The following is a 25,679-nucleotide window of genomic DNA, read 5'->3' on the forward strand; positions in this document are numbered from 1 at the left end:
TTCATTCCGTTCTATCCAAAGGGACCTACCCAAAAATAGGGATATCGTTGAGAAGGAGCAAAATGCTGCCACATATGCGCCAAAAAGCAATGATTTGAACCCAATGCAGCCTGAGGTTATGCTTGAAAAAGTGTTCAGGGACTCAAACTTCCACATTTGGCCAAAACATCAAGAAGTTGTTGAAGCCAAGCACGAAAATGTTGATTTAGTACTTTTCAACATTTATGCGCGATTTTGGTCATTGTGAAAGACTGTGGTTTATCTTTGCTTTGAACCTGTGTTATAGGGAAACAATTTAACAAAACAGGCAACAAAATCCGAGTAAGCACAAGCGTGTATCTCAATTTCCTGAGATTCCTATTGTTTGTGGAAAGACGAACTCCGTTCGAACACTAGAGCGAAATTTGAAAATCCCACTTTTCTTCCTTTTTCATTCATTTCATCTCTACTCTCGTTAATAAGTTAATCTCCAGAACAGAGACAAAATTCATAGCACCGAAGCAGACCTCTCAAAACGCATAATGTACTTCAGCTTATAAAGCAAAGTTTATAAAGTCCTCTGAATGGATTTCCCCGCTTTCTTTTAACACTTTATTTTCATGACTTTCCTTTTCATGACTGAATAAAAAGGTAGAATATGAAACTTTCGGTTAGATTTTATGCAACTATTTCAATGCTATGCTCCATGATTTCCAAAACATTTTGTTAGCCATAACATTTCGAGTTGATTGGTATCGTTCTCGATGCTATTCGAGATTACTCTGTGATCTATCAGACTACAGTGCCCGACTGTGCACCTCAGCCAGACCTGGCCTACTGCACAATCAGCAACAAAAGCGTTGGAAGACAACATTTATGCAGACGTCGCATATGTTTATTTGAGAAAACTTCTGAATTAGTCCTATTTGAGCTTGAGCCCCTGAACACTTTTTCAACTATTTTGTGACATAAGGCTATGTTAAGTTCCAATCTTTGCTTTTTGGTGCATATTTGCGGTTGTTTTGCTCCCTTCTCAACGATATGTCAGCTTTTAGGTAGATTCCAAAACGGGGAGCCTAATGATGCATAAAATGTCCTTAACTTTCTACTTTATTGCAAGTTAGGAGCAAGCGACGGTGTCCGACGGTGATTCACCGTAACTCACCGCCGGTTTTTCGATGTTCACGCATAGTATTGTATGTACTTGAAGCATGAAAAATGTAAAATATAGGATATTGAGAAGTTACTATTTGAAAAAGAAGTTAATTTTGAGTACAGGCACTTCTTCCTTATCTTCTTTTTCAAACGTCTTCAGATTTCCAATTGTAAACTTCACATTCAAAGCATTTTCAGAGTGTCGGATGGGTCTTCTGCATTCCGCATTACGATATGCGGCTGCAACCCCAGATTATCAGAAACCGCTTCATAATGTTGTCGTCAGCACAAATTCAATGCTCTTCATAGAAGAACAGATCATTCGAAAGCAGGTTTCGATGCAAAATTGGACTTTTGATCAAATTAGTTTTAATCGTGCTAACATCATTCATAATTAACGTTAGTAATTTAACGTTAACATTAATTTCACGTTATCACCCAAGTGATCTTTGTTCAGAGAGAAAAAGTATATTTTATTTTTTATCATAGCGCAATTAGTAACCGGAGAGTATGTAGGTGTTTTAGTTGCTGACTCAAGATAAGTCCGATCAGTTTTCACTCAAAAAAAGGAAGGAAGAGAAACTGAACCTCAGTTCCACCGAGTTTTGCATGTATTTCCTAAGTCAATCTTCAACGACTTCCCGAAGATTTTCGAGGGTTTACTTGATCTTGGCTGGTAGCCGAAACGAAAAGCAGTACGCCAGTGTCTCGGTGTCCGTATTTTTATAAGAGTTACTTTTCAACATACAACGAAACCTTGAAAGGAGTAAAGATGATAATTCAAGAGACTATAACACTCCATAGAAAACTATGACCTGAACAGATTTTGCACTTTTCAAAGAGGATAACTAGATGCCTTGTTCTCCTTGATTATCTTTTTGTCCAAAACTCCCATTTTGGCGCTTTGGTTGGTTTTCCTGGGTTTTTTAAAGCCTCTTTCTTCAGAAAAAAACTATCGCTGTTAGACTACATAAATTAACTTAATCAGGATTATATTAAAGGCATCACCCCACGAATCTGGCGTAGTATGGATTTTTGGAGTATACCTATATCGGGTAGCGGAACCACCCATGTAGATTATGAATACATGGGTGGTTCCGCTCATCTCTCCTGCATCACCTCAAAAACAGTAAAGATAATAATTCAAGAAGCGATATCGTAGAACGAAATGAATTGCCTATCAGGGCGTCCGAATGGATCGCAGGCGGGGGCGGGGCGCAAGAGTGGGGTGTTGCGATAGAGGGCGTCGTAAGGAACCGCATTCCGAAGCCGTCTGTTTACAGTGATGTAGAGATTATATTAAAGATTATATTATTTATAGATTACCGATTATATTAAATTATATTAAATATTAATTGTATTCGTAATCTACGACCCGATATAGGTATACTCCAACGAAAATCCATACCATGCCAGATTCGTGGGGTGATGCCCTTAACAAGATTATTTGTAAGCAACAGTTTCAACGGAATGATAGTTGATAATTTTGTAAACTGTTAGAAAAGGTGGTGGACAGAGAGGATATTTCCTCCAGCCTTTCTGGATTTGGATTCCGGAGCTCTAACCGACTGCGCTACACCTTCCCACGTCTCTTTAGATTAAATTTTCCAAAATCAAAAATATTAAGGATTGAGAAAAAGGGAAGAATTCCTTCCATTTCCTCCAATTCCCTCTTTCCTTTTTAATTTTAAAGTTCATTTTGGGAATACCGCGCAAAATTTATACACGACTATCATGGTGCTGAAAGTGATAGTCACGGACTCTGTGCGTATCACAGCAAGTTAGATTTAATAGACATTCGAATGGCTGACGCCAGTCAAACAGGCGAGTATACCGGTCGTAGGGAGTCTGTGACCAGTTCCCAGGAAGCGTGTGCCAACCTGCGCAAGCATATTCGATTATCTGTTCTATTGTTGTAAAAAGTGGTGTGTTATAAAAATGAGAAAAGCGTTTGATATGACTTAGTAGAATTAGGGACAGACAACTAGAGATAGAGAAATCCTTGCATTGCACAAAGTCTGCGAAGTTAGTCTAAAATAGGAAATTTGAATAGCTTCAATAGGTAAGAATCACTGCAAAGACTTCATGTTTTGAGTGGGGAATATTGCTCAGAGAATCTTAAAGGGATTGATAGAGTTAAAAAGAGTCTTTGAAAGGAGGAAAATTATCTACTTTAGGTCCTCTCCAATATTAAGTGAGATATTTGCCAGTATTTACAGGTATCACAGCAGAACAACGACGCACCAACTAGAAATCTTGGAATCATAGGTCTCAGAAGCATCCGATGATTCAGTTTATCTAATGAGCCAACATTTCATATCCATGGAAGTGTGGAAATGAAGGTGTGTTGGGCTGATCAGTATTGAAATTCTTGACAAAACAACTTTTTGCATCCATATGAGTGATGCAACCCTCTTCATACACCTTCACCTCAACATTCGAAGGGCTGCAGAGAGTTGCCTCGTCGGGTGGACTGAAGCCTCTGTGTATTCCTGAGGTTTTCGTGAAGCGCTGGCAGGGGTGTTTTGCTGCCATTCTTGAGAACTACTAGTGGGGCGGAACAAAGATCGGCAATTTCCGCGAACGCAACCCTCCGCTGCTTTTCATGTGCGCAGAAAGCAAGAAAACAAGGAAAACTCGAAATATGGATAGGAACCCAGAAGAAAGCGCACCTATATCTCTAGGAACTGAAACTGTACGTCTGGTGAATTCTTGTTGTCCCACCCTTACTCACAGCGGGCGGATAAGTAGTGTGTGTGCTACGACACAAGCGTTCTCCGTATTACGGCAGTAGGTGGACGAGTTTCCCAATGAAATTGAGGCGCCGATGTCAAGTTTTTAAATCATATATGGTCCATTTTGTCTAGAGTGAGTAGTTTCAGAATGATTTGTTTGCGCTCATTTCAGATCTCCACATCTTCACCTAAGTTCGTTGTGGTGCACGAGTGGTCTGGTTTCTCATACGACTTTCAGGAATCAAGATAAGTAGTTGATGGGTTGAGTTATCCAGTCATTTTTTTTCAGATGTCGGTGCATCAGCACACGCTGCTCATTTCCGTCACCGAGCAAAAGCTAGATGATACTGACGATCCAGTTCCTGGTAGGTCTCCTTTTTGTTCTGACGATTGTTATTGGCACTCAGTTGAACGTGGACTGAACAAAGTCATTGGAGCTTCTTGAGGTGATAGCATGAGTTTTGTGGCTTACAGGGGCGGCTACTTATTCTGTTTTGCAAGAAGACGGAGATTCACGTGACTCAGGTGACCATACTACACTTATTTCCTTCTCATTCCGATGTATTTACCTCCTCAATTTAAGGCATCGTAAGCGATTACAGCAGCCCTTGGAAGAAGGTTGAGACACATCGAAAGGCATGTGGACTTTCATTTGGTTTGTTATGTTGGTACAAGACACAGAGATAGGTTTCAGGATGCTGTTAGGAAAGGACTTACTGACAGAACTAACACAACCATCCATTCTCAAGAGAACATAAACAGGTGCGCAGATTAGTTCACCTAGTTCAATCAAATCAAAAGTGTAGTCCTGAATTTGTTATTAACTCAAGCATGACTTTGATGGATCATTGCCCTCGAAAAGAGGGTTCAAATGGATTAGTCTAAATTGCAAGTTCCGGATGGTTCGATACGATATTAAATGGTGTCGTAAACCATCTTATTTTTACGTGCAGCAGTCATTCGGTAATATTTGAATAATTTGAGAATACATAAAGGAAAGTTAACGTATTGAAATTGTTTTGTTTTTGTTTTTCCATCTATCGTATAAAATCTTCCAAGTAGTTATTTAAAACTGATGCTGCATGTAGTACGTGATATTCAGCTGTCGCATGAGGCTCTTCCAGCTTTTCGAATCATGCTATTGCGATTAAAAAAAAACTCGTATATCTGAACATCAAATATATGCGCCATACTCACTCAGTACTCGACGCTACCGCCCAGGCGACATTTTGATTCCCTCCTCTCAGGTGGGCTTGATTAACACATTCAGGATCTTTCTGAGCTCGATAGTCTTGGCTTCTTCCGTTTCGAAAGCACTAGAGATGGCTTAATGGCAACATATCATGAAACTAAAGATGTTGGGGTCTCTATAGCAAATATATAACTCGGACTACGGGTATTGCTCTGTATTGAATGAATGATTTGAGAGTGTATTCCCAGTAAACGTCTTGAAACTGCGTGGAGAATGGCGTTTGTTTCTACGAAACGAAAAAAAAAAAACAAACGAAAACGCGCTACCTTTGTGCACGCGCTGCGTACACGAGCGAGCTTTCTAAGATCAATGATCTCTCTCACCAGCCTATTCAAGGAAAAGCAATGAATGGCTGCTGATAAACCCGACGCGTGTACATAAGTGACCATAAACCCGACGCGTGTACTCATGCGTCGGTTTTCTCGGAAGGAACAGTCGCCGTTCCCCACGCTTTTTTTGGGATGATTACGGTGAATTTGGCGGGGCAATGGTCATGCTCGTAATCTAAACTTCGAACTCTATATTGGGTCGCAGAACCCATCAACATCGTCAGTTTCGTGATACACTGCCTTCAAATTCGTATTTGGATGGAAAGATGTCGGGATTATAAGGAACGGTGGAGGTTTACCTGGAAGTCATACCCGTCCAGCTAGATACGGTTAAGTTTTGTTCGTGGAGTCGCAGTGGAAGACGATTCCGGTCTGTTTTCCGCGTGTGTTGTCGTCCTCATCCTTCAGTTTTTGCGGTTGGAGAACGTTGTACTGGTGTTAATAACTTGCCTCTTCGGCAAGAAATATAGTACTTCATCCCACTCTTTGACCTGTAACAGGTGAGGAGCACTTTTTCGTATTGAAATGGGATTGGGAACTGGCTCGATCTCCTCATTCCAATCGACCCAGTGTCTCTTGCTAACATGGTTTTCGTACTTTACTTTTTTCTCATCTCCAGTGGTGACCGTATTAAGAAAGTCTTTTTTTTTTCCTAGACAGGGAGAGAGAAAGAAATAAGAGGAAGCCATGTGTGCTTTCTACTCGGACAACAACAGCTCGTGGGATATCCATCAGCCGATCTTCTAGACCGTGTCAACTTTAGCTAGGCCATGTAGAATAGTGGAATAATTGTTGTGGTAGATGGTGACGAGGTGGGTCTGTTCGGGCCGATACTTTTGTGCGATACGATACTTGCCATAATATCATGTATGGGGCCAGCTGATGTATGGCAGTGAGTGGTGAAAGTCCAAAAGCTGTGCCCAGTAAACCACAACACTTACGAACGTAAACTGAAGTCGTTAAAAACATTGCAAGGGACTTGTGTGACAAGTTATTACGGTAGGTTTGCATAGCATAGAATTTTTCCTTCTTGTTTCTCTCCAGATAAGTTATGCGATTGTCGGAACACTGGAAGATCGACGTGCATCTACGAAATGTCTTCTAATCTAACATCTTCTGATTCGGAAGCAGCTCTTTTTTAGTTAGCGATGGAATCAATTATCTGACAACAAATTCTTCTGAGTTCTTCGTTAATGCAGTCAGCATTGCTGCTTTCTGAACGGCAAAAGGAGCTGAATGCGGTCAATAATCACGAGTGATTATGATAAAAAATCATGTTTTGTTCAACAAGAGGTTTCGCTATTCAAATTTTCATGCAGATTCATTACGTTGTTTCTTTGCTAGTGGGAACTCAGATAAAATCCATCTGCAGTGTGGAGAGGAAAATAGATAACAAGACATACAGTACCTACTACGACCAACTACGGTCTCTTCTAAATGAAAGCTGATCAAGAAATGGTTGACACATTGATCGAAAAGAAGAGTTATTGCTTGTGGATGCCTGAGGTGAGAAGATTTTGTCGGGTGTTGGAAATACTAAAGGAGATGGTATATTGAAGGCAATTTCTGAAAAGATCTTGAAAGACAACCTTTGTTAGAACTAAGATTTTTGTATAAGGTGTAAAGATCTTCTTGACCGTAGTCTTAAAAATTATTTGGTAATATTAAATATTTTAGTAAAAGCAAGGTTGTGGTTGAAGAATCACCAGTGACAAGGCGGCGGGCACCTGTACGTCTTCTCACATTCTCTGTTCTAAACTCAGACGAAGAGAAAGAGGACAACAGTTCTATTACCAGTTTCAATGTACCTGGGAGCTCAAATGCAATAGCTGGGTCGATATCGCTCTCATCATTCTCCGAGGTAAATGTGTTTATTTTTGTGCATGTTATCACCACTGGAAAATAATATATGCCAGGGAGTTTATCAGCTTGTTTCAAAAAAAAAAAAAAATCTTAAACATCATGACGCTAAAGTACTTCTTGTAGTGGCTGATTAGGGCTGCAGCTTCGATTTCTTATTGTCTAGTGAATTTTGGGCTCTGAAGTTTCTGGATTATTTTAGGATTTTAAGGTTTTTAGTCTACATTTGAAAGTCAGCATTCGATTTCTGACATCACTCATATCATGATGCGTTTAGCATTGCCATTTTTCACCTGTGTGCATCTCACTTTTTTTTGCTGCCAAAGTATATTGATTCTGTTGAGTACCATAACATTAGCATATATAAACAAAGGAGAGTTAACTGAACATGTGTCTCCGATTCGTATGATCCATATTTTAGCACTGGCTTTCATTTGTTCCGGTCAGTTACCGATTTTCACAATTCTGTTTTGGACGCTTATCCTCTCCTCCTCTTTAGCTCGATGCTGTTACTGTTAAACTCATCCTACCTAAATTGAGCACCTTGGACTACTCCGAATTGTTGTTCGACATTTTTTGGTGTCATTTAATAAGGCAATCGTAGAATTCAACATTAGGATTTTGGTTTTCCAGTACTCTGAGTCAGACATTGTGTGGACGCCTCCTAGAACGAAAGTCAATTATGATCGTTCGGTAAGTGCTGAAAGGACGGGAGAGAAGAAAGTTCGGAAGCGAATCACTGAGAGTGTGTTCTCAGATAGCGGCATTGAAAAGAAAAGGTCTTGTGCTATACGGAGCGAGGTTTTTCAAGTGAGTCCTCTTAGCTGAAATTAAAGAGGTTATAAAAAAGCAATATCCTATTTCACGTTTATAGATTCACTTCAAGACTATTTCGTTCAGTTTAGGAATGCCAATGTGCACAAAAACCGTTTTGGAAGAACTGAAAATTTGACAATGCGCCCATTCTCCTTGCGATGAACAAGTTGTGAAGAATAATACATGTCGAAAAGTGTTGACATTCGAAAGGAAATTTCCCGTAAAAAAGTATTTCGCAGCAGATAACATTACCCACTTTCAGAATTCCTATGCAGTTGAATGTTTACGAGAAAAAAATTGTGAAATGATTTTTTTTGTGATGTCATGTTTTCCACACAACTTAGAAACATTTTTACAAACGACCAAAGCCTTTTTTTGCTAAACTTCTTTTTTTAGATTCGACATGCCTAATGACTAATTAGGGGTACAAAGAGTTGCTCCCTTGTAGAAACTGGTGCCTAAAATTGACAAATTTAAACAAGAAATAATCAGAGCACTTTTCGTGCATTTGGTTCTTATTGGTTCTTAAGCATAACTTTAGGCTATGACGCCATACAGTTCATTTTTTGCTCTGTCAACATTTTTTAACCCTTTAAAGTCAATGCAAATTCTAGTAGCGTTGCAGAGAATAAATTGTGTCGATGGATTGTCTGGCGTTATTTCATTTTGGATTTTCAGAGTACCATCAGCTTAGAAGATGAAGTTTTCGAGCCCGACGATTTTTCCCCAAATGTGTCATCCTTGAGCGAAGGTCCTTCATCGACATTCCGCTCGTTATCTAGGTGCTTTACACGCACGCTAAGCGCTAGTCACTTAGAGTGCCAGCAGAAATCACCTTTACTAAGTCCAGAAGTGGTAAGTTAACTTCTCGCTTGTCAAAAACTACATTGCGTCTAGCTCTAGTTCAGTCTAACAAACAAAACCCTAACGGAATTACATAATAAAGAAGTATTGTGCCGCATTGCATTGTACTATATTGTGTGCATCTTCTTATAACATGTTACACTTCTGTTAATTTTTTTCTGTTGTTACATTCTTTCGAGTGTTGCAGTGCGTTAGAGGTTGATGTGTCGTGATTGATTTGGAATATAAACTCGTTACGGAAGAGAAACAGACATTGTGTTTCTGCTTTTTATGCTCACATATTCGCATTTCGTTCCGTCTATAATATTCTTTGTGAAAAAGGACAAGCAGATCTTGTGGAATTGTCCTTTGCGCATCGGATTCCTGCAAAGATTAAAGTCTTTTCAGAAGTATTCGCTACCTGGTGTGGAACACCCTCAACAAGAGTCACTTGCTTTTCGTAGCATATCCGCAGAGACGCTAGCGTCAGAAATTCGCCGGCTTGGTCCTGAAGAGTTTGAAAACCGTTACATGCTCATTGATTGCAGATACCCTTATGAATATGAAGGTGGACATGTCAAGGTCAGCCTTTTTAATATTCCTTACTTGATTACTATGAACTTTTGTTTCCATTCACATGTAAAAGTTACACTTCTGTAATACCATCAAGAAGAATTTGGATAGTTTTATACAATGATATCCGCTTAGTGTGCTGTGAACGTCCATGACCAAAGCGAACTTGAGAATTTGTTTTTCCCTGAGGATCCCAATCACCCTATTCGGTCGCGCATTCCTATATTCTACTGCGAATTCAGTCAGAAACGTGGTCCAGGAATGTGAGTTTAACTTCATTTCAGTTTAACTTAGTGTCTTCCTTGGATTTATATGTTTTTTTTACAGTGCTTCCTCACCTCAGGTATTTGTTTTTAAATTCTAACGTTGTTAATTGTGTTGTGATCATACCTTCAACGTCGTCTATTTGCAACGTGCACTTCTTGCGCCTGAGAATGGTGAATAATGAAAAGTGATTGAATTTAGTTGGGTTCCCAGTGAAGTAGAGTAGAAACATAGAAGTTAGTTAGGCGAGCGAGGGAGCAGAAGGCAAATGCGGGAAAAAATGCTAATGCATCTAGTAGGCATTGCAATGCAGAAAAATATTGCATTGCAATGTGTATGGTATGGTCAAAACAACAGTAGCACGGTGCAGTTGCGGCTGTGTTTGGGGCGATGCGTAGCGAATTGGAATTTAGAAGGGACCCTCACTGACACCATTCCTTGCCGCAGTTCGCGATGGTCCCACCTCGATTCCAGCAGCTATCTCTACCATGTTGCTTGGATCGCAGCCGCTGACGCAACAGCGCTGTGCTCCATGTCGTTTTGGCCCGTGAAAGTGAATAGAAGTGGAGTCACTGCAGCAGAAGTGTTTTTTCAGGGCACTTGCACTTCGCAATATTGATCGGATGCGTAACGAATTGAATTATCCGAAAGTTGACTATGCGGAGATGTACCTATTAGACCACGGTTACCGAAAATTCTGGAACGATGGGTGCTATAAGGTTTCTTAACATTATTCTTTCTTTTATTATTTATATTATTTCTTAACATTATTCTTTTCTCAAATATTTCTTTTTTTTTCTTACTTTATTACGAGAATTCTTTACTTTTCCTTCGACTGATGGTTACTTGTTGTCGCTTTGACATTTCTTCTCCGAACGCCTTGTCGTACTGAACTTACAAAGATCTTGTATAGACTTTTTCCTATTATCAGGCTTAAGAATATGCATTTGTGATTTATTTTAGTCAGAATGTGACCCGTGTGGTTATGTACCTATGACGGACTCTGCTCATGTATCTTCTCTGGTCAAATACAAGTGGCACAAATCCAAGTCAACTAGTCAGCTAGTGGTTCGAGAAAGGGAGAGGATTCCACTGAGAAAAACTTATTCTTTATATCGTTATCGTTCTCTTATGCAGGCTAGTTTTTTTGAATATATTCCATCAAAATTTATAATATTTTTTTTGAGTTTGTCGAATATTGGACGAATCAAATCTGTATTAATGTTGTATCTTCGCCCGTATACATGCAATCTGAATTAGCTCCTTGCCTTATGACATCATAGGTTATGCAATTGTTGCGACAGGTCTTTATTAGGGAGAAACTTTATCACTTGAAAAAGTGGTTAGACAATTCCCATATTGGGCTGCGCTATCTAAAGCTATTTTTTGTTTCTTATGGTTTAGAAATCCTTTGTGTTTAGAGCGTTTGAAGAGATTAAGTAGTTCTTTTTTTCTTAGCGAAGATGTTATTTCTGCAGTGTATCTATTTGGGATAAAGTGTACTTGGGGGAAGCACCCAGTGGCGCCCTTATTTCTCGAAGTGAATAATCAAATCAGTCGGGGCCCTAAGGCCTAAGCATTAGTCATAGAGGATCTATGATATGTAAACTTAAGTTACTAAGAGAAAAAAGTAAGTTAGAGCGTTAGGAAATAAGGGCGCCACTGAGTGCCTCTTCCCCCTCTCCCCTTCCCCCCTCCCCAACTACCCTACTCTCTATTTGCAGGTATGTGCTGAAGCAGATGCTAATGAAGAGTTTGCGAGTATAAGTCCGACGGCAAAAACCCCAGATTTGTTGCCTCGGCGTTTAGAATTTACTGACAGTCCGGACTGCAGAAAACTAGAGTAGAAAACAAATTGTCTCGTAATTTTGTTAGTAATTAACTCATTATTTATTGCAAGCACGTGATTACCGTCAGTAGCAGTTATGGATTATCGGCAACCTGTGTAGGTCTGCTGTTTCTATTTTTTGCTGTCTACGCTTTGCATGTTTTGAGGAGTAATTCTTGCACCAATAGCCAGCATATTGTTAATGTTGCAGATGGAATACTTGTTGGTTTTTTTTTACTTTCGCTGCTTCTTTGGGAAAGAATGGTTTCGTATTTATATGGGAACATAGTTGAACTCAAATAGCAAACTTGAAGAAGCGGTGCTAATACGACTGTTCAAATACATCCTGTTCTTGTGAATAGTTTAGATTTCTAGTTAGGTACTAATTTGTTTCTAGGTTAGAATTGCGAATTTCATAAGGTAGATGTCTCTAGCTCTTATTCCAACTTTCAACCTTACTCATATTATAGTATTATGGTATGTCTTTCTCACATTTTCGGGTTGATTTTCAGCTTTACGATTTGAATGCAAAACATTCTGGTTCTTATTGAAACATCATCTGTATATACATGGTTGACCTTTTTCTAGTTTCAATCTATCGCCTTGACCATAGGCAGTTGCTGTCCATCCTGGTGTGCTGCCCAATTTACATTTTCTCTCTCAGTTGTCGTGCTTTTGTTTTTTTCTTCCGTGATGTTGGGCTCATTCTCAGATTTGGTATCTCTGGTATTAATTACTGGTAGTGGTATTCAAAGCCACTAAAATGTTTTTTTTTTCTCACCTATAACATTGGTTTTCTACTGGTTATGTAGCTAGCTTCGACTTTTTTGGTATACATGCAAATGCAAAACCTGTGCCATGAATGGGTCTCTTGTCATGTGTAAGATTTATTTTTCATTTGCTATAAATTTTCATTTGTTTTCCGGTTTGTTGTCTCGAATATCGTGGTTATTCCGATTACGTTGCGTATTGCGTTACTTTTGGTGGTGTCATGCCCATATGTTTCAAGTCGAGGTATACTTCCCACAAACTGTTTCTAGTATAAATAGATTACGGTATGTAGCCAACATTCTTAAATCTATTGACATTTTTTCGATCTTTGAATGCGATAAGCATTTCATCGCATGGTTTTCTTTGGGCACAAAATATTTGTGGCGTAGAACAAGTGTTACGCATTCACATATGAGCTGTTGCTTTTAAAGATTTTCCAAAGTCAGTGAGAAGCGTAGTATTGGACTCGCTGTCGGGTGCAGTAAGCGGCCGACACGGTTTGGCTATTTTGTCGGGTCGAAATTAATAACATATGTATATGTGTCAGATGAATGACGCATTTATTTGTTTCTCTTCTTGCTTTTCTACCTGTTTGATGCGATGACTTGTCCATTACCATATCTATGTCCGATGAGAAGATGTTTCAGTTGAAGGATCCTGTGTAATGAATGGGCCCAACGATGGCCCACTTTGTTCGCTAATTTCATACGTTGTGCCACGTACGTATTTCTAATATTAATACCCAAAGTTTTCGCGCGTCCTGTTCATTTGCGCCTTTTCTGTTTTCAGCCGGTCTCTCGAGGGTACCTGTTGTTGGACCGGCAGAGACTCGCCCTTCCACAGTCACTGACGTTGAAACTATCAGAGCAAAAAGTAAGAGGTTTGTGAGATTTGCTGACACGATTTCAATAGTATAAAGCATTATTTTTTTCGTACCTAAATGCATTGGATATTTAGAATAGGATTGCTTTCCATGTATACTTTGTGGAACTTCTTTCTGTCGTAAAGCCAAAAATAGAGTGTTTTCCTCTATTTAATCTCGGTGGTCTATTTTGTAGGACTTCTTGAATATTCCTTAATATGTCCTTGATATGTCTGAGAAGAACAGAAGAACCTTTCTTTCATACTTAGTTTCCGTTTATTACGTGTTTCACCCATAAAACGAGAAGTTTTGGTTGTACAGCTGCTAGTGAATGTCATAGGAAGTTTCCTTGTCGATACAATTGCATCGACGTATGGAAATGCAGAGATAGTGCAATGCTGTAGAGCCCTAAAGATCATACATCGGAAAGAGAAAAAAAAATAAAACTCTGGTACACGTGAAGATCTCATTTCTTCTGTTTGAGATTGCGTTACGCATAGAAATTAAGGAAGACTCAAGTGCTTTTTTCATTAGAGTTCGATGTTATCTCTTGGAAGTTAAGATCATAGTGGTCGGCTAATCTTACGATTTGGCAATGGTGACATATGACATATGTTGCGAGATTAGGTGCCCTACTCTTAGCTCATTACATCCGCAATGCTGTATTTCCCACAATTTCTGTAAAATCTGTTTTGGATTAACTGTCGGTCGATGCTTTTTTTGGATATCTACTGAAGTGACACGTTTGTGTAGCAGCTCACGAAACGGCCTATTTTTGATTTCAAAACTGATTCTACCACAAAATGATGTTTCTGTAATCTAATGCTCGCATTCCAGTGACTCGTGAAAGAAAAGCGCTCTGCTTAAGTTCTAAATCAAAATACGGTTTATTAGTCGGGGTCCAGTTGCTAGGACTTTTAAAGGTTGCATGTCAGGACAGTGAAGATGTTGAGATCTTCCGACGAATAGATAGTATAATGGTGTAGTTCACGACCATTAGCGTGATTGCGCTCAGTTCTCCTATGTAATCCAGAAAAAAAGGCGTGAAAAACAGCATTGGTGACACTCGTGTTCCTTACCATACAACTCACACGGCAGAAAGCGCGCAATTCCCTCTTCCATCAACGCCCGCAGTTCAACTACTACAACTGAAATAAGTGCTAAAAGCTGTCACACTCGCAAAATCGCAGAAGCGTTGCGGATTGGCATTCTAGTACTATAATAAGTTGCCTCAGAAACCGGTGCAACAAATGCAGTTTGGACATGCCTTTTTAGGATTGCTAGAGGAATTGTGTGTGATTGGGCGCTTCTTTATTTTGTAAACTACACTCCAACCCCTGTCCAATCGCTTAGAGACATTGTCAATGTCATGATGCCCTCCTTTAGAAAAGTTGAGTGGTCTGTACGTTTTTTATTCCTGGATCTGTTATTTGTTATTTTAGGGAAATCGCCCCTGTTAACTCGCCAGGATCTTTAATAGATCGCCAGAATTCTAATCCTCCTACTCGACCTGGTTTTCAACTGGCCACTCCTTGTGTGGAACCATCCGTAACTCCTCCTTCCGTACCATCTGCAGAGAAGGTCGTTTCTAACGGTAGTGACAACAAGTCTCTTTTTGTGAAGGCTCAACCACATCCACCGAGAAAATCTTGTTTGACAAAGAACATCGATCCGAAAATTGTACCCGCTCGGCTGAACCTTAAAAAGAAGACAGTGGCTTTTGGGAAGACAGTTAACGTCTCGCAGACTATTGAGGTGAGTGGTGCTGCCCATTTGCTACATCTCTTGTTCATTTAACAGCTTTACTGCTAAATATGAAAATGAGCGCTTGCTGCTTGCTTGCTTGCTTATCTTGGAATTAGAGGTGCTCATCCTCAGTGTGAAGTTTCCATTAGTTAGTCATCACCAAGTATTTTAAGGGCACTTCACAATTATCCAAGCTAAAGCGACAGATGAAGAAAGAAGATACATTAAAAAAAGAAATGAGTGACACTGAGAACAAAGAAAACAACTCTAACGGTGCTGAAGAACCAACTGGCGAGGTGATTTCGTCGTTTTCTAGACGCTATTATTTTTTCGTTATTAATTTCGACAATTGCTTGCAGGAATCACTCTTTGACATCCTCAAAGGTGTCAGATCGACCCTGGAAGGTCTCAAGGTCCGTGATGAAGAAAGGGCAGAAGAGCTTCGTTCTATTCGTCGAATGGTTGACGAGAAATCAAAAGAAATTGAGAATCTGAAGGGATTTCTTGCAGGTGTTTATTATTTCTTCCTTAGTCCCAGTGCGTGTGAGTGATACGAAGGTCATCCTTTTAGATTTCTTCTCCAAAGATTGTAGTCGATCTGTCGATTTGCTACCTTATAATTCGTCCAAGAAACACCTAGAAGAAATGAAATCTTCGCCAAGGAAGGTGGATGAGGAACTGAAGGATCGCTCCCCACAATCTCCTAGCCACCGAAGGTTTAGTCCGTTACAGAGGGGCGCAGGAAATGCGGTTTGTCATACAGTTTTGTCTCCAAAGACTCAAGCTGAAATACCGATTCTCATTTTGTGGGATCAAAAGCTGAGCGCTTAGGATCGCATTATATTTTTATTGTTTTGAAATATCTTAGAATAGTAAATTTACTTTACGTCTTGATAATAAATAATTTCTTTTCTAGGTTCGAAGGAATACGGATCCAAACAATGTTGATGACATTAGTTTTGAGGAGTTTCGTCGTCTGATAACAACTAATCCTGCTTTGCGTCAATTTGTTTCAGACATTATCGCAGAAGAAAATGACGTTCGTGTTATTTTTTTAATGACGAGAAATGAATGCTTTTGGGATTATGGTCAAACGCATGCCACACTTGAGACGCAACACTCGTTGACTAAAAACGATGGTATTAAACTGCGCTGGTACTCTGTTTCTCTTCATTGTCCCTCTCAAATTGTTCACATCGAAAATGAAAATGTTGGCCTGAATCTTCCAAATGTATAAAAATAAAAATATAACTATTCAATCATTAGAACCTATTATGAACGATGTTGAAGTGTTTGTAGTGATGGGTGGTCAGCTTAAGTTAGTAAGTGAACTTATACATTTCATTAGTACTAAGGAAAATTACTTTGTTTATCTTGAAAGGATCCCTACGTAGTTGTAGACGGCTGAGAATCCGTTGGCAGTAGGCACAATTGTCCAGCTTTAATAACTAACCCCACATCTCATGTGCAGTACGACTAGCGAAAAGCTAGTACCCTAATATTTCTTCCCTGATCTGCTTAAACCTGCTGGGTCTAAAAGTTTCGGTCAAATTTTACTTCGCTACTCTACTCTACACTGCGCTACTTTGCACATTTCTTCTAACGTCTCATATTTTAACTGTAGGTGACACCTTTTTGGTATTTTCTGGAGTATTTTGGAAATTTTGCGAGCACTTCGGAATCTGTTTCTATGATATTCCTTTGTTCTGACACCTCTCTTTTGAATGCTAAATCTGAATAATTCATGCATTTTGTTTGTTAGTTTATGTTTTACAGCATCATGGTAGTTACATATCTCACCGTAGGAGATCAGATAGAGGTGACTTACCTTGGAGAGACGGGCAAGGAAGAGAAGTGGCGAGAGAACCGAGACAAAAAGAGGATCCGAGAACAAGAGGGTACAACATTTCTTTTCACAGTGGTTTAGTCTAAATCACCATCTCAGATAGTTTTGGATTTTAACTCTTAGACCTCGTGGTGCTAAATTCACGGAGAAGGTGACAGTCGAACGCAGTATTCGATGTTCACCACCGGAACTGGCCCAGTACTCAGTGGACACAAGAAGATACATAGCTGATCAGGTTTTAGAAGGTAATCCAATTTTTCGAATGTCGTCATGTCGTTTTTCGTACATCAAATTAGTGTTAACTCTATCACTTTTTTTGCACTACATGGCATTTGCACTGTCTTTAATTCTTTGGTGAGGATGATAAAGTCACTCGGATTTGGATAATAAGGATCTGCCGGTCTCTTCAATGCCTTCTGAGTGCTTCTGATGCTCTTATTCAGATACTTCCAACAATTTGTAAAATCTTTTGGGTAGAGCTTATTAGGTCAACTATACCATGCGAATCTAATTCAACAAAAGTGGGACGATGTGAGAATAGGGACAGCGTTTCTCACCACCAACGGTTGCCGTAAACAGAAACCGAGCTTAGCGCTAAGTGCAGAGCTATCGCCGATGCTAGTGTAAATACATTTTCATTTATTTTGAGGGTTGTCCGCCCAGTTTATGTCTTATCGCTTAAGATGCCCGCGTTGCAGCGTCGCGTCGCATGTAAAGCAAACGTGGAAAATTTAGAAATTTAGAAAGAAGGATAATAATGAAATCTCTTTCAAATACTTTCTTGTAGCATTCTTACTCATTCAACATTCTCATGTTTTCGAGTTGAGACAGCATTTTTGCTGTATCAACTCGAAAACATGAAAATGTGTAGGTGAGTCTTTCACAAGGTCATACATTTTGTCGACTACACACAAGTAAGTGAGTTAATTGTAGAATTGTTTTGTTGCCGCGAGAGAAGTCGCCGTGCGCGACTTGCCCATGTACAGTCGGGTCAAAACGATCTGAAGAACGGTGCAGTCGGATAAGCTGTTGCACTCGAGGCGACGCGGTCCAGATAACGGTTGGAATCGAGGTAGGACCATCGCGAACTGTAGCAATGAACGGCGGTAGCCAAGGTCCTCGCTCGATCCTAATTGCTAACCTCCCCGCTTCGACCGCAACCACTTATGCAACTGCACCGTGTAAATAATTCTTCATGTCTTTGCAGATGAAGATGGTTTGAGCCATTCAATGTATCGCCCCGGTGAGAGTGTTAGCTACTACCCGGAAAATCTTCGAGTGCGTGGGTGCGTTGCAGGATTTTTGGTTGCTATCTTCAGTTTGCATATTGTCGCTCGTTCTCCGTGATTCATGCAGAGGTTTAGCTGTGTGGATGACCCTGCTTTCTCGGACGACGATCAACCTCGAACGCGGCGTAATTATCGTGACTGTAAGTTTTTAGTTCGAAAGAATGATGGGCTAACATTATATCAATAAATCAATTATACCCCTTCATTCCTGATTATTTTCTCGAATTATTTCCTGTAATTTAAGACGCTACTATAGAAGAACGTCGCAGACAGAGAAGAGATCGGCGACCAGATCGTTTTCAAGACTATTGATTATGGGATCACCTGCTCATCTTTGTAAATAATACATTCCAATCTGACTTACATTATGTTAAGAGTTAACGCTCAGATTCGTGTTTTTTTTCCCAGCTTTGTAGTGGTATTAATTTTATCTTGTAAGCACACGTCCTAATTTGTGCGCTAATAAAATTACTAATCTTCTATTTTAAGTCGTGAACCTGATATTTCCTTTCTTATGTCGTACATCAGTTGTGTTTGTGTGTTGCATTTTGTATGTGTGTTACAACCACAAGTTCTTCGGTTCATTTTGTCTTTGCATCATTCCTCGGTCATGTAGAAACAATTATGCTCAAAGGAAAAAGTCATATCATCTTACGATATGAAGATTACCACAGCAGTGAATCTTATCGACGTCTTCTTTGTTTTCGGGAAACTACCCACCACCGAATGAAGCTCGAGGAGATGCTCAATTTCTTTGAAGCAGATTAATTGCAAGAATTATGGAATGTTCGGTCCTTGGGGCCGCGTGTACAAGTCTGATTGCTATCTGCTCGTGGAGTCCCTGCCGTAACCAAACGCAATCAGGCGTTCGAGTGTACGCATAGGGAAGATACGAGCTATATAACTGCACTGTTATATGGCGAAAGATTCCCATACATTGCAAAAAGGTGCTTTCGTCAAGCACATCGCCAAAGCCCATAAATCGGAATTTCAACTGCCTGAAGGGAGCACGGAATCCTTGGCACCAACCATTCGTTTCGTCATGCTGAACTGCCGAGCACTGTCGAGTGAACTCCAACACATAGCACGTGGGGACGACGGAACTTGAGCATAAACAGGAACATCTGCTCCAGCGTCCGAGAAACATGCCGCTCGGCCACAGCATATTCCGCTTTATCTTCCTCAGTCATATGGAGAGCGAGTTCAGGATCATTAATGTATTCCTCTATGACCCAGCTGTGAAACGATAACAAGCATTCCTCTCTGCGTCGGAGAGGACATCGGCATAGGTCTCTCCCAGCGAAATGAGGATCTTATTCAGATCGACTGGAGTAGGTGTAAGATTCTCCTGAGCTACCGAGTCTGCTACAAACCGCAACACGTCCCTACAGGCCGAAAGCGATAACATCGTCTGGGTAGACTGGGCCACAGCCGTATTAGTGCTTGCTGTTGCCAAGACGGGGGCACCTCCTGCTGCCCATTGAGCTGCAATAATCGCGCCAACGAGTGTCTTGCCCGTACCGAAAGCCGCCTGGATAGCAGTAGTGGGGATGCTTCCGGCCCCCAATGCTATGGCTTCGTGTTGCTCTGTCGAAAGAGTGACGTCGCGATCGTGTATCGTGACAACCACGTCCTAAGCTATCGGAGCTGCCGCCCCTTCTCCGCGATTAAGGCAACCAAGGGTGGCAGAGCCATATACTCGATCCATGATGGCGAGGACTACCGATCCTCGCACAAAATTATCGATAAACCGCATCCTCGAAATGTGCTCATTTACAGGGTTGGCGGCAGCCGATGCCTTAGTCAAACGGACTACAATGTCGAAGAGGACGTCTTCGTTAATGGGGCGGCCGTGTTCGTGAGCGAGACGTTCTACCGACCGATTGTGCCAACCGCTGATATCGAAAACCACTCTCAAATTCTTGAACTGCGAGTCCAAATCTGCTCGTCTGACTGTGGCGTGCGTGAGAGTATTAGCGCCGACTATCCACATGACCACTGAACGGCTACCAGCCTCCAGCTTCGGTTGCTATGTCCGTGTGGACGAAGTGGACGCGCAACGGGAAGAACTGGAAACTGTGTATCGCTGCAGTTACCAAGTGCGTCTGTTGATCGTCGTGTATAGTACTTATTCCCGATAAAGCTGAGCAGGCTACGTTGAAGATCCTGGCCGTTTGCCGCTTGGCTAAATCCGGGAAACGATATTAGTTTTCAAAAAGACCCTGCTCTGTCGGCAAGCCACTCCTCGTCTTCCTGGGTTGGGCGAGCGAGACCCAGAACAGGTCCAAAAAGGTATCAAGAGACGCAATTACAAAACGAGCTGCTCTAAAGAAGTAGGTAAAGTTGTCTTACTTACTCCGTCGTACGAGGAATGCGGGACTCAAAAACAGCCGTGGGGTTGCCGAGCGCCTGAGGACTGAGTTTCACGTCAGAGACCCACACATAATCCTTAATCGAGACCATAGACTTATCAAATCCTATATACGAGCCAACAACATTGATGGCATGCTGATCAAGAATTATGTTATGCAAATGGCGACGATCGGGCCCTACGGTGAAGAAGTCTTCAGCTTAACGGAACGGAGTTTCTCAGGATAACGCCAGAACCCCATCCTGTTGAAACTACTTGGTAAAGGACTGGTGTAATGCGATCAATAATAGGCGGTAGAGTCACAGTATCGTGGCGACCCGAGCGAGTCTTTCCTACCAACCCGAGGTCAATATCTGAATATGAGCTTGCTAACACTTCCTGGATAACGCGGGAGGAACGTTGTCGAAACGCGGCCGTATCCTCCAAATGCTGCAGTTCTATCGGCAGAACTGCCGGAGGTACTCCGCCCTCTGGCATCGGGATTATGGGGAACAATGTCCGGTTAAAGCTAAGCTTAGGGTAGCCGGAAGGAGGAGAGTGCGAATAAATTTCCGTCGGCATCCGGGATATACCTGTAAGAGGGGGTTGCGGAGAACACGGACGGGACGCGGATTAACGAACTTCGCCCATGGATGCAAATGCTTCAAGTAATGGTAGAAGCCGATCGGTGTTCCACTCGGTATGCGTACCGGGAGTTATGGACTGCTCTCGTTGCGCCAAACTCCTCGCGGCACCATGACCCCGATCCCTACCATAACGTTTATGGGAAGAAAGGTCTTTGTTTCGGAATGATTGCGATGAACTACGGAATGCTAATGACGCTTCTGAAGGACTGGACAAGCTGGTGTCGTAATGACTGATGCGGTCGTCCACGGCTTGAATGGACCTTGCGGAAGCGACTGGAAGGAACCTGAAACTGAAGGAAAGCCACTACGAAAGGTGCGCTTAACTCGCTTTGGTGGAGGTGAGGAACCACCGCTAGAAGAAGAAGAAGACGTAACGTCGACTTCACCCGAAGTGGCGGCGCGGGTCGAAGAAATTTGGGGTGCTGTGGGAGTAATGGAGAGATTCTCCATAGACGCAGTTAAGACGTACTGAGTTATCGTCTGAGGTGAGAACCGTAGAGTTGAAACTTGCAGCTACACAAGTCTGAACGTCCGTCCGTTTTCACATTTGTCACCTGTAGAGCTACGAAATGTATTTAGTGAATGTTTTTCTCCTTTCCCTTATGTGTGCCTAACCTATAATCTCGGGATTCTCGTGAAGCATTTTAGCCAAGTTAAGCAAGTCACCTATTCAAATTTAGGGACACAAGTGTAAATCTAAAGGGTTTACTTTGTATGAACCCACTAAGGAAGAAAGGACTATTCGCAAAAACAAACTTTAATCTTGTAGTTTGATTCATAGTTTCTTAAGTTTCATAAGTACTACATGATGTAGGATACCGAAATGTTCTAAATGGCCTCATGATTAAGATTGTAATAAAAATTTTGTTCAATTTTGAGAAACCAGTGTGATTTCTATGAATACCTTTACCTTCCATGGGATATATCAATAGTACGATTGCGGAAGTGTGGAAGTGATTAACGAAGGTTAGGAGAACTTTGCCTGTTGTTACATTACACATGTGACAGAACCAAAGTCTGAAAGTGTATTTGAGATCAGCAGCTCCTTTACTTTGGAATGGTATTTTGGAATTTCATCTTTGTCTATCCCCAAAAATCCCGTCGGTTTTCGATGGATTAATCCGTCAGAGGCGGATTTTGGGACATAAGTTAGTTGTAGGTCCTTCCGGAACAGCGGTAGAGTATAATACAACGGAGAAAGAAATCACATTGTCTTAAACAGTTGTTAGCGAGGAAATTTGAAATGATGCATACATTAACAATATATTTATTATTATTATTATTATTATTATTATTATTATTATTATTATTATTATTACTATTATTATTATTATTATTATTATTATTATTATTATTATTATTATTATTATTATTATTATTATTATTATTATTATTATTATTACTATTATTATTATTATTATTATTATTATTATTATTATTATTATTATTATTATTATTATTATTATTATTATTATTATTATTATTATTATTACTATTGTTATTAGTATCATTAGTATTATTATTATTGTTATTATTATACATTAATACATAGTATACATTACATTAATATATCAACATTCACTCGTTTCGAATTTTGTACTTTGATATAGTGACGCTATTTCTCACGAGTATTGCTTGTCACAACACCCTCAGCGAAAGCAAATAGATCGGGCGGCATTTCTTCCCACTTGAAGCGCAAGAAAGATCGAATACATAGGATAAGATTTGCCAAATCGCAAAGTACCCTTTGTATCCTATTTCAGACCTGGGAGAGAATGTTCAAATTTAAGACGCTGCTTGAACTTTTGTAGCTGTGCGTAGGCAAAATGATTTGGAAACAGTTCGTGTGTTATTTCATTTCTGAATTCTTCACTGAGCGAACAGTTCCTATTAAAGGATGTTTCATCACCGAACCATTTTCTCATGAAACTTCCCCTGAAAGCTTCTGAAATTTTCAAAGATGAAACAGTGTGAACTTTTAGCTGTTCGCATATTTCCTTTTAGGCTCAGAATTTTGCTGACTAAGGAATTTTGCTAAGGAATTTCTCTGTTCAACAGCGCAGGTGCCACAGCATGGTTGGATTCTGTTCGGGTAGGTGACGTGTTCGGGTAGATAGGTATGCTGATTGCATGGTGAGAGTTAAAGCACTGTAGGCTTTCCCTTGTAAAATCGGTTATTCGGACCAACATAGGAAACGTTGCCTTCTCTATGAAACTTACTGATTCAGGCTTTCCTAAAATTGTTTTATATTGATCCCTTCTTGAAGATCATTGCAGAGGTTTTGTTGTGCAGATCTGACGTGACCTGGTTCCTTTTATCTATATTTCCTCTTATTTATTTGATTACGTTGAACATTATTCTAACATCCATGCAGTCAAGTAACTTTTCAGACTCAGATTTGTACATTAAACCTCAGTGAGTTCTCCAGCAAGTGCAGAGAATCAAACAGGTAGTTCGACGTCGTCGCCAGTGCTACACAACACTTTCTAGTAGGTTCTTGAGACGTTTGAGTGGTAGGTAAATTTTGTGGATTCATTCCAACAAAGTTCAACATCGTATCTGTGTAGACTTAACTTTATCTGTTGTCCTCCGCTCAGATGTCCTCTTCTGCTTTTGTTATTTCATATTTGTAAAAGTTGAAGCAGTTCTTTTTATGTCAGCAGATTGAGTTTTGCCGCGACGCTGTTTTCGAAAGGTTTGTTTGCGTCCTTTTTATTTATAATTGATCCCCTGGAATCGATTTCTTTAATCGTAGCAATTCTATGTACTGTGGCAAGCTTAGCTTCTTCTTAGCCAAGCCGCTCTCGGCTCTTCCCGAATAGATCCATAAGTGCGTGAACAAACAAAGAAAACACACTTGACGAGTTCTCCAAAGCTTCATCGTTATTGATTCGTTTGCTCTTCTGATGTCATCTATTCATTATAGTTCCAGTCGTAATTTCAAGTTTTTCCTTAATTTCACTTCACATCACTTGAATAGTGTTTATTTGCGTTACGAATTAAAAGCGCTCGGATCTTGTTGCAGCAGCGTTCCCTCTTGACATGTGCACTCGGCGCAACGTTTCCATCAGTGTCTTTTCCGAATTTTTAGATGACGATGACAATAAAAAGGTTTATGTGCAGATTGCTATGACTGACTAACAGACTGGAGTTGTGGATGTATCACAGAGGAAAAAAAGCGCAGCTAAGTATTTATTTCGTAGTTTCATTCTATCAAATTCATGTAACATCGGAAACTGAGCAAGTTATCCATCGTTGGAATGTGTATTCTTTCCCCATAATCTTTTCGTCCTCGCCTCAAAGGAGAATTTGCGTTGCGTAGCCGAGGAAGAACGTATCGGCCTCTTCCTATCAAGCGTTCAATTGTATTTATTGAAATAATAGTTGAAAACAATACTACTGTCACAGGCCAAAATGTGGATGTCCTGCAGCAAACTGCAAACTCTGAAAGGTGGAAAGTTGTATTCGATTCTCCAACATTAGCTACTTGCTTCTTCAGAGCAGTGGACCAATATTGCTGTTATCGCCTAAATTTTTTTTTGTATTTCTTTATGATGAACGTAATGTTTGTTCAGATCATTTACATCTTTTTTTTGCTCACTACTAGTTTCACGGGTAAAACATCTAGTTGGGCTTTCCTGTGATTACTTCCAGAAAAGCAACTTGGAAAATTCCTTGAAAATTTAGAGGTAATCCATCTGTAGTAACTAACTTCATCATTTTTTTAATGTTCAGTTTTATTCTTCTAATAACTCTTTTCCAATTTCTTTCACGTGGCGTCTAATTATCTTATCTAAAATTGACTTCATGTTCTGAAAATAGTGTTAATAAGGGAGGTCTCGGCTGTGGTCTGTACCCATTAAAAGTGCAACGCGAGCACCCAAAAATGGGTCTGGGACATTTACACGTTAATTCCAGTTGCCGGCCACCAAAAAACCATTAGAAATCGGAATCAAATCACATCAGAATGGCCGGTCTATTAGTCTAATTACTAGTTTTCAGCTTTTTTCACTAATTCAGAGTAACCTGATTTGTGGTGCTGTAAGTGGCGCGGTGGAACTGTCGGGTCAGATATTTAGCGTGATTGAAGCAAGTGATGGATAAGCCCACAACGAATCCAACTGTTTACGCGGTTGCAAAACAGGTCGTGCCGTTTTGGGATGACTGCTTTTTAGTGACTGAGAAGTCATTACAACTCTTAAAACTGGAAAAAATATCCCGGGCGAGAGTATTACAGTTCGTAAGAGGTCAGAATGTGAGTAACGACAAACTGATGGTTCGACTGGTAGGATAAAAACACTGCCCTGATGGTAGCCTACACGCGTTCATAAAACCTCACGAATTCCGAAATGCGCTTGCGCATCATAAACGGATTGTTACGCCAGAGATTTTGTTCTCTTGTCCTTTATAAAATTACCAGACTAGTTTTTTTTTCTGAAATTGACAAGAATCAGTTGTTGTTGTTGCAAACTCTTGCGTTATAATTCATGCAGACATCCTTCAGCTGTTGTCTTGTGTACATTCGTAGGCTTT

The 25,679-nt window shown here is 40.4% G+C and overlaps 6 protein-coding genes across 10 annotated transcripts; 4 read left to right on the plus strand and 2 right to left on the minus strand.

Annotated features, from left to right (window-relative positions):
* Positions 1-1,340: 1,340 nt before the first annotated feature.
* RB195_014172 (uncharacterized protein) lies at positions 1,341-11,653 on the plus strand (the record flags this gene model as incomplete). Of its 3 annotated transcripts, none has more annotated exons than XM_064204321.1 (14): positions 2,937-3,006; positions 3,956-4,002; positions 4,159-4,234; positions 4,344-4,394; positions 4,453-4,505; positions 4,564-4,631; positions 7,128-7,311; positions 7,944-8,120; positions 8,805-8,981; positions 9,378-9,551; positions 9,678-9,805; positions 10,402-10,525; positions 10,770-10,943; positions 11,531-11,653. In XM_064204321.1, 14 exons carry the CDS (start codon positions 2,937-2,939, stop codon positions 11,651-11,653), a joined length of 1,626 nt encoding a protein of 541 aa, XP_064060202.1. The 3 variants fall into 3 exon arrangements, with proteins under 3 accessions (XP_064060201.1, XP_064060202.1, XP_064060203.1); XM_064204322.1 differs by lacking the exon at positions 3,956-4,002 and adding an exon at positions 4,063-4,082; XM_064204320.1 differs by lacking the exons at positions 2,937-3,006; positions 3,956-4,002 and adding an exon at positions 1,341-1,466.
* Positions 11,654-13,069: 1,416 nt separating this feature from the next.
* RB195_014173 (uncharacterized protein) lies at positions 13,070-18,460 on the plus strand (the record flags this gene model as incomplete). Of its 2 annotated transcripts, XM_064204323.1 has the most annotated exons (13): positions 13,070-13,124; positions 13,195-13,285; positions 14,710-14,815; positions 14,891-15,022; positions 15,187-15,309; positions 15,373-15,523; positions 15,585-15,763; positions 15,930-16,052; positions 16,790-16,911; positions 16,983-17,104; positions 18,067-18,145; positions 18,224-18,288; positions 18,393-18,460. In XM_064204323.1, the coding sequence occupies 13 exons, from the start codon at positions 13,070-13,072 to the stop codon at positions 18,458-18,460; spliced, it is 1,416 nt and encodes a 471-aa protein (XP_064060204.1). The 2 variants fall into 2 exon arrangements, with proteins under 2 accessions (XP_064060204.1, XP_013294129.2); XM_013438675.2 differs by having other exon boundaries at positions 14,710-15,022.
* A 913-nt stretch (positions 18,461-19,373) lies between these two features.
* RB195_014174 (uncharacterized protein) lies at positions 19,374-20,141 on the minus strand (the record flags this gene model as incomplete). 2 transcript variants are annotated; one of them, XM_064204325.1, is made up of 2 exons in its annotated part: positions 19,374-19,781; positions 19,848-20,141. In XM_064204325.1, 2 exons carry the CDS (start codon positions 20,139-20,141, stop codon positions 19,374-19,376), a joined length of 702 nt encoding a protein of 233 aa, XP_064060205.1. The 2 variants fall into 2 exon arrangements, with proteins under 2 accessions (XP_064060205.1, XP_064060206.1); XM_064204324.1 differs by lacking the exon at positions 19,374-19,781 and having other exon boundaries at positions 19,782-20,141.
* Positions 20,142-20,714: 573 nt separating this feature from the next.
* RB195_014175 (uncharacterized protein) lies at positions 20,715-21,080 on the minus strand (the record flags this gene model as incomplete). Its single annotated transcript, XM_064204326.1, has 1 exon — positions 20,715-21,080. The coding sequence occupies one exon, from the start codon at positions 21,078-21,080 to the stop codon at positions 20,715-20,717; it is 366 nt and encodes a 121-aa protein (XP_064060207.1).
* A 291-nt stretch (positions 21,081-21,371) lies between these two features.
* RB195_014176 (uncharacterized protein) lies at positions 21,372-21,617 on the plus strand (the record flags this gene model as incomplete). The annotated part of the gene is made up of 1 exon (XM_064204327.1): positions 21,372-21,617. The coding sequence occupies one exon, from the start codon at positions 21,372-21,374 to the stop codon at positions 21,615-21,617; it is 246 nt and encodes an 81-aa protein (XP_064060208.1).
* A 771-nt stretch (positions 21,618-22,388) lies between these two features.
* RB195_014177 (uncharacterized protein) lies at positions 22,389-22,697 on the plus strand (the record flags this gene model as incomplete). Its single annotated transcript, XM_064204328.1, has 1 exon — positions 22,389-22,697. The coding sequence occupies one exon, from the start codon at positions 22,389-22,391 to the stop codon at positions 22,695-22,697; it is 309 nt and encodes a 102-aa protein (XP_064060209.1).
* Between the last annotated feature and the right edge of the window lie 2,982 nt (positions 22,698-25,679).

This window comes from Necator americanus, chromosome V, assembly GCF_031761385.1.
Source record: "Necator americanus strain Aroian chromosome V, whole genome shotgun sequence".
Lineage (NCBI taxonomy): Eukaryota > Metazoa > Nematoda > Chromadorea > Rhabditida > Ancylostomatidae > Necator > Necator americanus.